The following is a 10838-nucleotide window of genomic DNA, read 5'->3' as shown; positions in this document are numbered from 1 at the left end:
CAGCAGTAAGATCTTCATATGATTTTCCCCATTTCACTGGGGATTCCTCCAGAATAGTGGGTTTTATGGGAGACGATTCATTTTCCCCCACATCAGCTATTTTCTCATGGAGAACAGCGATCCCGCTTTCTCCTTTCTTAGCTCTCTCTGAAATGTACCATTTCCACTTAATAATACTTTGTTCTTGAGCATGTCCTACTCTGTTGGTTTTTGGGTTGGACAAAACCCATTGCATTATAGGTATTGCCGGTCTTAATAACACTTCATGGCCTAGTGTTAGCTGTTCTGTTTCCACTAGTGCCCAGTAGCAGGCTAGCAATTGTTGTTCAAAGGGAGTGTATTTCTCCCCTGCATCAGGTAACTTGCGATTCCAGAATCCCAAAGGGACTCTCTTCCCTTGTTGTTTTTGCCACAAAGACCAATTTGCATACATATTTTGTACTAACACGTGTAGTTCCACCCCTCCAGGTGTCATTGGCCATAAGTCTGCAGCCTGTTGAATAGCTTCTTTTACCATCTCAAAAGCAACTTGTTGCTCCTCTCCCCAATGGAACTCATATTTTTTCCGAGTTACCTTGTACAATGGGGACAACATTTGTCCCAAACGGGGAATATGCTGCCTCCAGAATCCAAATAATCCAATATATGATTGAGTTTCCTGTTTAGATTTAGGAACTGGGAAATTGATTATTGTCTGTCTAGCTTTAGGCAAGATTTCCCTATGTCCTTTGTTCCATTGAATTCCTAAAAATTTCACCACTTGGGCCTGTCCTTGGACCTTTGCTTCGTTAATCTCCCATCCTCGAGCTCTCATGTGAGATAATAATTGATGTATTTGCGCTTTGACAGATTCTTCATCTTGTCCTTGTATCATTATATCATCGATATAATGTGAAATTTGCATATCGGATGGTAATTGGAACTGATCCAAATGCTCTGCCACCGTCCGATGACAGATAGTTGGACTATGCAACCATCCTTCTGGTAACCTAGTAAATGTGTACTGCCTTCCCAACCAGATGAAGGCAAATTGGTCCTGCGCCTTTTCTTCTATGGGGATTGTGAAGAACGCTGTTGTGAATTCCGCTCTTGGGCTCCCTCCGGTGGTTGTAAGTGGCACTTTTGTGAGTTCTGCTCTTGGGCTCCCTCTTGTGGTTTCTAGTGGTATGGCTGCTCCTTTGAGTTAGCTGTCATCAGCTGCCTCCACTTATCGTCTCTTCTGCTCCGCTATTTAAGTCTGGCTCTTTCTTCAGCACATCTCTGCTTGGATTCTCCTGGTTTCCTGACCAGTTCTGCAAAGATAAGTTCTGGCTTTGCTCATTTCAGTCCACATGTTGTGGACTTATTGTTCTGTGCATTCTATATTTGTCCACCTTGTCAGTATGGATTATTTCTGTTAGCTGGAAGCTCTAGGAAGCAGGTTTACCCTCCACACTTTTAGTCAGGTGTGGAGATTTTGTAAACTCTGTATGGATTGTTTTGTAGTTTTTATACTGACCGCACAGTATCCTTTCCTGTCCTATCTATCAAGCTAGACTGGCCTCCTATGCTAAAATCTGATTTAATTTCTGCGTATGTTATTTTCCCTTCCTCTCACCATCAATATTTGCGGGGGGCTATCTTTCCTTTGGGGATTTTCTCTGAGGCAAGATAGGTTTCCTGTTTCCATCTTTAGGGGAAGTTAGATCTTAGGCTGTGCCGAGGGGTCTAGGGAGCGTCAGGTACCCCCCACGGCTATTTTTAGTTGCGCTGCTAGGTTCAGGGTTTGCGGTCAGTACAGATACCACCTCCTTCAGAGCTTGTCTCATGTTGTTCCTAAACCACCAGATCATAACAGTACAAGTGGCCAAAAATGAATTAAATGTATCTCAAAAGAAGGAAAAGAAAGTTCTGAACCATTTTTTTTTCTGTGCTTTGGTTTGTCTTTTTTTTTTCCTCTTGATATCTGGGTGGTTCAGGATATATGTTTTGGCATGGATGTTCAGGGTTTGTTTTCTCGTGTGGATCAACTTGCTGCAAGAGTACAGAGTATCCAGGACTATGTTGTCCAGACTCCGGCTTAAGAGCCCAGAATTCCTACTCCTGCTTTGTTTTTTGGGGACAGATCTAAGTTTTTGAACTTTAAAAATAACTGCAAATTGTTTTTTACTTTGAAAGCCCGTTCTTCTGGTGATCCCATTCAGCAGGTGAAAATCATCATATCCTTGCTGCGTGGTGACCCTCAAGACTGGGCTTTTTCTCTTGAAACAGGGGATCCGGCGTTATTGAATGTAGATGCATTTTTTCAATCGCTCGGATTATTATATGACGAACCTAATTCTGTGGATCATGCAGAAAAAACCCTGTTGGCCTTGTGTCAAGGTCAGGAAGCGGCAGAGTTATACTGGCAGAAATTTAGAAAATGGTCTGTGCTCACTAAATGGAATGAAGAGGCTCTGGCTGCTATTTTCAGAAAAGGTCTGTCTGAAACCCTTAAAGATGTTATGGTGGGCTTTCCTACGCCTGCCGGTTTGAGCGAATCTATGTCTCTAGCCCTTCAGATAGATCGGCGTTTGCGCGAGCGCAAAGCTGTGCACCATATGGCAGTATCCTCTGAGCATAGTCCTGAACCTATGCAATGTGATAGGATTTTGATTAGAATAGAACGGCAGGAATTCAGATGTCAGAATAGGCTGTGTTTTTACTGTGGTGATTCGGCTCATGTTATCTCTGATTGCCCTAAGCGTACTAAGAGAGTCGCTAGGTCTGTTACCATTAGTACTATACAGCCTAAATTTCTCTTATCTGTGACCCTGATTTGCTCATTGTCGTCCTTTTCTGTCAAGGCATTTGTGGATTCAGGCGCTGCCCTGAACTTAATGGACTTAGAATTCGCCAGGCGCTGTGGTTTTTTCTTGCAGCCTTTGCAGAGCCCTATTCCTTTGAGGGGCATTGATGCTACACCCTTGGCCAAGGATAAACCTCAGTACTGGACACAGATGACTATGTACATGGCTCCTGCACATCAGCAAGATTGCCGTTTTCTGGTGTTGCATAACCTGCATGATGTTGTTGTACTGGGATTTCCATGGTTACAGGAACATAATCCGGTGCTGGATTGGAAAACTATGTCGGTGACTAGTTGGGGTTGTCGAGGAGTACATAGTGACGTTCCTTTGATGTCAATTTCCTCTTCCCCCTCTTCTGAGGTCCCTGAGTTTTTGTCGGATTTCCAGGATGTATTTGATGAGCCCAAGTCCAGTTCCCTTCCTCCACATAGGGACTGTGATTGTGCTATTAACTTGATTCCTGGTTGCAACTTCCCTAAGGGCCGACTTTTCAATCTGTCTGTGCCAGAGCATGCCGCCATGCGGAGCTATGTTAAGGAATCTTTGGAGAAAGGGCATATTCGGCCCTCTTCGTCACCATTGGGAGCGGATTTCTTTTTTGTTGCTAAGATGGATGGCTCCTTGAGACCCTGTATTGAATATCGTCTTCTTAATAAGATCACAGTCAAATTCCAATACCCCTTGCCTTTGCTTACTGATTTGTTTGCTCAGATTACGGGGGCTAGTTGGTTTACTAAGATTGACCTCCGAGGGGCATATAATCTTGTTCGTATTAAACAGGGTGACGAATGGAAAACTGCATTTAATACGCCCGAAGGCCATTTTGAATACCTCGTGATGCCATTCTGGCTCTCTAATGCTCCATCTGTGTTCCAGTCTTTCATGCATGATATTTTCCGCAATTATCTTGATAAATTCATGGTCGTATATTTGGATGATATTTTGATTTTTTCCGATGATTGGGAGTCTCATGTGAAGCAGGTCAGGATGGTGTTCCAGATCCTTTGTGATAATGCTTTATTTGTGAAGGGGTCTAAGTGCCTATTCGGAGTTCAGAAGGTCTCGTTTTTGGGTTTTATTTTTTCTGCCTCGTCTATAGAAATGGATTCTGTTAAGGTCCAAGCTATTCATGACTGGATCCAACCCACATCTGTGAAGGGTCTTCAAAAATTTTTGGGCTTTGCTAATTTCTATCGCCGTTTCATTGCCAACTTTTCCAGTGTGGTTAAGCCCCTTACTGATTTGACGAAGAAAGGCGCTGATGTGACGAATTGGTCCTCTGAGGCTGTTGAGGCCTTTCAGGAGCTTAAACGCCGATTTACTTCTGCCCCTGTGTTGCGTCAACTGGATGTTTCTCTTCCTTTTCAGGTTGAGGTCGACACTTCTGAGATTGGGGCAGGGGCCGTTTTGTCTCAGAGGGAGTCTGATGGTTCTTTGATGAAACCGTGTGCTTTTTTTCCAGAAAGTTTTCGACTGCGGAACGCAAGTATGATGTCGGCAATTGGGAGTAGTGTTGAGCGATACCGTCCGATACTTGAAAGTATCAGTATCGGATAGTATCGGCCGATACCCGAAAAGTATCGGATATCGCCGATACCGATATCCGATACCAATACAAGTCAATGGGACACCAAGTATCGGAAGGTATCCTGATGGTTCCCAGGGTCTGAAGGAGATGAAACTCTCCTTTAGACCCTGGGATCCATATTAATGTGTAAAATAAAGAATTAAAATAAAAAATATTGATATATTCACCTCTCCGGCGGCCCCTGGACATCATCGCGGGTAACCGGCAGGCTTCTTTGTTTAAAATGAGCGCGTTTAGGACCTGAGAATGACGTCGCGGCTTCTGATTGGTCGCGTGCCGCTCATGTGACCGCCACGCGACCAATCAGAAGCCGCGATGTCATTCGAAGGTCCTAAATTCCTAGAATGAGGAGTTTAGTGCCTGAGAATGACGTCGCGGCTTGTGATTGGTCGCGTGGCGGTCACATGAGCGGCATGCGACCAATCAGAAGCAGTGACGTCATTCTCAGGTCCTAAACGCGCTCATTTTAAACAAAGAAGCCTGCCGGTTACCCGCGGTGATGTCCAGGGGCCGCCGGAGAGGTGAATATATCAATATTTTTTATTTTAATTCTTTATTTTCCACATCACTATGGATCCTATACCGATTCCCAATACCACAAAAGTATCGGAACTCGGTATCGGAATTCCGATACCGCAAGTATCGGCCGATACCCGATACATGCGGTATCGGAATGCTCAACACTAATCGGGAGTTGTTGGCTATGAAGTGGGCATTTGAGGAGTGGCGACATTGGCTTGAGGGAGCTAAACACCGTGTTGTGGTCATGACCGATCAGAAGAATCTGATTTACTTCGAGTCGGCCAAGCGGCTGAATCCTAGACAGGCTCGATGGTCCCTGTTTTTCTCCCGTTTTGATTTTGTGGTCTCGTATCTTCCGGGATCTAAGAATGTTAAGGCTGATGCCCTCTCTAGGAGTTTTTCGCCTGATTCTCCTGGAGTCCTGGAGCCGGTTGGCCATTCTTAAGGAGGGGGTGATTCTTTCTGCTATCTCCACTGATTTGCGGTGGGTGCTTCAGGAATTTCAGGCTGATAGGCCTGACCGCTGTCCAGTGGGGAAGCTGTTTGTTCCTGATAGATGGACAAGTAAGGTAATTTCTGAGGTTCATTGTTCAGTGTTGGCTGGTCATCCTGGGATTTTTGGTACCAGAGATTTGGTTGTTAGGTCCTTTTGGTGGCCTTCCTTGTCTCGCGATGTCCGTGCTTTTGTGCAGTCCTGTGGGACTTGCACCCGGGCCGAGCCTTGCTGTTCCCGCGCTAGTGGGTTGCTTTTGCCTTTGCCGGTCCCTGAGAGGCCCTGCACGCATATTTCCATGGATTTTATTTCGGATCTTCCTGTTTCCCAGAAGATATCTGTTATCTGGGTTGTTTGTGACCAGTTCTCTAAAAGGTCCATCTGGTACCTTTGCCTAAGTTGCCTTCCTCCTCAGGTATGGTTCCATTGTTTTTTCAGCATGTGGTTCGTTTGCATGGCATTCCGGAGAATATTGTGTCTGACAGAGGTTCTCAGTTTGTCTCTAGATTTTGGCGGGCCTTTTGTGCTAGGATGGGCAATGATTTATCTTTTTCTTCGGCGTTTCATCCTCAGACTAATGGCCAAACTGAGCGAACTAATCAGACCTTGGAGACCTATTTGAGATGCTTTGTGTCTGCTGATCAGGATGATTGGGTGTCTTTCTTGCCGTTGGCCGAGTTTGCCCTTAATAATCGGGCTAGTTCGGCTACTTTGATTTCACCTTTCTTTTGTAATTTTGGGTTTCATCCTCGTTTTTCTTCTGGGCAGGTTGAGCCTTCTGATTGTCCTGGTGTTAATTCTGTGGTGGACAGGCTGCAGCAGATTTGGACTCATGTGGTGGACAATTTGACGTTGTCTCAGGAAAGGGCTCAACATTTTGCTAACCGCCGTCGGCGTGTTGGTCCCCAGCCTTGTGTGGGGGATTTGGTTTGGTTGTCTTCTCGTCATGTTCCTATGAAGGTTTCTTCTCCTAAGTTTAAGCCTCGGTTTATTGGTCCTTATAAAATTTCTGAAATTATTAATCCGGTGTCTTTTCGTTTGGCTCTTCCTGCCTCTTTTGCCATTCATGATGTTTTCCATAGATCTTTGTTGCGGAGATATGCGGTGCCCGTTGTTCCCTCGGTTGACCCTCCTGCCCCGGTGTTGGTTGAGGGAGAGTTGGAATATGAGGTTGAGAAGATTTTGGATTCTCGCTTTTCGAGGCGGAGGCTTCAGTATCTTGTCAAGTGGAAGGGTTATGGCCAGGATGATAATTCTTGGGTTGTTGCCTCCGAAGTCCATGCTACCGATTTGGTTCGTGCTTTTCACTTGGCTCGTCCTGATCGGCCTGGGGGCTCTGGTGAGGGTTCGGTGACCCCTCCTCAAGGGGGGGGGGGTACTGTTGTGAATTCCGCTCTTGGGCTCCCTCCGGTGGTTGTAAGTGGCACTTTTGTGAGTTCTGCTCTTGGGCTCCCTCTTGTGGTTTCTAGTGGTATGGCTGCTCCTTGGAGTTAGCTGTCATCAGCTGCCTCTACTTATCGTCTCTTCTGCTCGGCTATTTAGGCCTGGCTCTTTCTTCAGCCTGTGCCACTTGTCAATGTTTCCTGGCTGGATTCACATCTCTGCTTGGATTCTCCTGGTTTCCTGACCAGTTCTGCAAAGATAAGTTCTGGCTTTGCTCATTTCAGTCCACATGTTGTGGACTTATTGTTCTGTGCATTCTATATTTGTCCAGCTTGTCAGTATGGATTATTTCTGTTAGCTGGAAGCTCTGGGAAGCAGATTTACCCTCCATACCTTTAGTCAGGTGTGGAGATTTTGTAAACTCTGTGTGGATTGTTTTGTAGTTTTTGTACTGACCGCACAGTATCCTTTCCTGTCCTATCTATCAAGCTAGACTGGCCTCCTATGCTAAAATCTGATTTCATTTCTGCGTATGTTATTTTCCCCTCCTCTCACCGTCAATATTTGTGGGGGGCTATATTTCCTTTGGGGATTTTCTCTCTAGGCAAGATAGGTTTCCTGTTTCCATCTTTAGGGGAAGTTAGATCTTAGGCTGTGCCGAGGGGTCTAGGGAGCGTCAGGTACCCCCCACGGCTATTTTTAGTTGCGCTGCTAGGTTCAGGGTTTGCGGTCAGTACAGATACCACCTCCTTCAGAGCTTGTCTCATGTTGTTCCTAAACCACCAGATCATAACAGAACGCATTTGCTAGATCGATAACGGCATACCATGTGCCATTATGACTTTGAATATTCTCTACTATAGTAATAGTATCTGGTACTGCAGCGGTCAAAGGTGGAGTATTGTTTTTTAATTCTCGATAATCCACTGTCATACGCCAGGAGCCATCGCTCTTTTTCACTGGCCACACGGGATTGTTCCATGCAGTGGTAGTGGGACGCATTACCCCTACATCCACCAATTCTTTAATTGTTTCAGTTATTTTTTTGTGTCCTCCTGGTATACGATATTGTTTCATCGCCACCATTTTGGTAGCCGGAGGCACATGTACTGGCGGCATTTTGACTTTTCCTACTACTACCGGCCTCATCTGTATTGCATTTGATTTTATTCCGAAGTAGAATTTTCCTTCGTGTAATTTCAACGTCATACCTTTAAGGATATCAATCGCTAAGATATATTCTGGAATGGGTACCACCAGCACCCTATATTTTCTAATAGGTAAATTACCTATTTTTAGAGCTGATGTGTCTGTACCCCTGTAATAACTTGACCTCCTAATCCAGCTATTTTTATTTTAGGGCCCTTGAATTTGTTGGGATTTCCATATATTAAGGTAGCCTCTACCCCCGTATCTATTAGAGCGGGGACTCTTTGCACATTTCCCCCTTTCCAATGAATACTCAAATTTACATAAGGACGTGCATCCCTTCGGGCCCATACGGAGGTTTGGCTGGCTACCTATGCTGAATCTTCTTCATCCGAGTAACTCCTTCTGCCATGAAAATCTCTGGGACTGTCATCCTTATTTATTCTGGTGGCGACTGCTGCCGCCAGTTCTTCCCATGGGTAGATATTTTGAAAATCTTCCCATGACACTTTCTTTGGAGGTTCAGACCTTTTAGTCTTCTCCTCCTTCTTCTCTGTTTCTACTGCTGGGGCTGTTGGGGCAGTGCTTACTTTCTTAGCTGACAACACCTTTTGTTTGTACAGCTTCCATAGTTCACCTGTCTGCTTACCATCAATAGATTCCTTACTCACTCCTGCTTTCAACAATGCTTGAAACATTTCTCTTTGGGACACCCGCTCCGTTGAATTTGACGGAGTCCCTTCTTTTTCCATTCCGGATTATAAGGTTTGCTGTTACCGGGATGCTTTTGGGAGGTATTTTGAGGAGAGGATGTCTGGGCTGCAGCTTTCCAGTCACCCATATCCTGCAATTCCCTCATTCGAGAAATTACTCTACTCACTGGCTCTCCTGTCATAGCTACTGTTAGGGTTAATATCACAGCCATGTATGCGGGAGGGGCGGTCTTCACCAACCTACTCCTCATACTAGCCGTCATTGGATAGTCAATATATTCTTCTTCCACCGCAAGCACTGAAAGTGCACTCTGCATAGCTTCCTCTTTTAACCTTTCAATGCCATCACGGAGAGTATACCATGGTTTATCGTTAACTGGAATATCAGTCTCCGTAGGATACTTATCCAGTACAGCCCGTGCTACAATCATTACAATATTTTGTAGTTGGTCGTGTTCATTTTCTCTAAAATAATTTTTTAAATATCTTTGAATCACAGGATCTCGAGATAAAGTAACAAATTTAGAGACATCCTGAGAATCCAATCTTATTCCTGTTCCTCCATAAGCATGCATCCTAACCAACCATGCAATTTCTGTTTCTCCGGGTTTTTGTTTAAACTGGGTTAAGATGCTATCTACTTTATTTTGAGTATAATCCTCAGTCGATATCCTGGTTCGAGTATGGGGAACACCTCGTTCCACCATAATGGGCTGTCCGTCATCTCCAAATTGAAGGTGACCAGCTGCATCACGGGCTTGCTCCCGGATTATTTCATTTTCTGTACGTTCCATACGCCTTTGAATAGGATTAGCTTTTAATTTTGATGAACCTTTTGGTGGATCAATAACAGGAGCTGGTGGGTCCTCCCAATCGTGTGATGATGAGGTATCCCACACATCCCCGTCCCATTTATCCGGGTCCCAATTTACAGATGCAGCGGCTATACGTTTATATACTTTTTCCTTATTGATTTTTCCTTTTTGTTTACGGTATTTATTTTGAGCAACTTTGATGGCAGCTTTTTCTGCTACACCCTGATAGTGTTCCAACTTATCTTTGAGAAGGCGGTTATTGCAATCCAACACCACTTTCTGCCCTCCTAATTCTACCACCTTTTGTTCCAACTGGGAACACTTTTTCTGCATTTGCAAATTCCTCTCATGCATAATACGATATGCACTAAGTAGGATCCACGTACGTCGCCCAAGCGACACTGCATCACCCGCCTTTGCGGGGACCCCCCTGAGTACTTCAACAACATCAGTGGGTTCACTTCCCTTGAGCTTACTTGACCATTGCTGCGCCAGACCCGAATTTACCAACTCCTGTGCCAAAATATTGTACGGGGCTGCGGTCCAGTCGGGAACCTCGACAACTTCTTCAGCTTTTTCCTTACGCTTTTTAAACATTTTTTTTTTTTGCACACAGAATGTGTATACTATAATCACTATATGGTATACAATTTTTTTGAAAATATACCTTACAGAAAAAGAAATATAACAAAACTTCAAAATGATCCTGCCGACTACGCCAATTTATGTCTTACCGAGTCACAAATGAAGAGGCGTTACGCCTTACTTACGGAGCGCTCACTAATATACTAATTAGGCATAGACAAGAGTTTTTTTCGGTAAAACAAGATTATAAAATTTATTAATCATGATTAAAAAGATTTATATTGACCTTTGGCACAAGATTAGTTCAAAAGTTCTGACATGCAATGATCAACATCTTTATTATACAACTATAAATATATGAAGACACAAAAGAGAATAGTAAAACCAAAAACACTCAGTTTGAAAAAATGTTGCAGTAATCCGCAAGTGCTAGTAAAAGATGTAAAAAACAGGGTATTTGGTTGATACGTTTTTTGCAAAAAATGTATACTAAGCTGCTCTACCAATCTTCACGGTATACCCTTATCAGAGCAGTCCTAACTAATGTATGCAATCCCTATCTGATGTATTTAAAAACCTGATCATCTGTATATAACCTGTGTGAACAGGGTTCAGAGAGGAAAAATCCATGTGTGCATACAGGGTAGAACAGCTTTTGTGCAGATAGCCCAAGAGGAGTGGTGGAACTCCCCAGTCTTGTAGACACAAGAGAACAATTATGGAAACAGGAACACATGGGCTACTTGCACAGTGAACAAGTCT

At 44.2% G+C, this 10838-nt stretch overlaps 1 protein-coding gene across 1 annotated transcript; it reads right to left on the bottom strand.

Annotated features, from left to right (window-relative positions):
- Window positions 1–8642: 8642 nt before the first annotated feature.
- On the bottom strand, window positions 8643–10088 carry LOC138671607 (Friend virus susceptibility protein 1-like). Its single transcript, XM_069759783.1, has one exon. It carries the CDS (start codon window positions 10086–10088, stop codon window positions 8643–8645), a length of 1446 nt encoding a protein of 481 aa, XP_069615884.1.
- Between the last annotated feature and the right edge of the window lie 750 nt (window positions 10089–10838).

The sequence above is a fragment of the Ranitomeya imitator genome, chromosome 3, assembly GCF_032444005.1.
Source record: "Ranitomeya imitator isolate aRanImi1 chromosome 3, aRanImi1.pri, whole genome shotgun sequence".
Taxonomy (NCBI): Eukaryota; Metazoa; Chordata; class Amphibia; order Anura; family Dendrobatidae; genus Ranitomeya; species Ranitomeya imitator.
Note: the sequence above shows the minus strand (reverse complement) of the source record. Positions and strands in the feature narration are given on the sequence as shown.

What these genes read in the sequence shown, in the direction of transcription:
- LOC138671607 (XM_069759783.1), bottom strand. Translation starts at nt 10,088, where the DNA reads ATGTTTAAAAAGCGTAAGGAAAAAGCTGAAGAAGTTGTCGAGGTTCCC.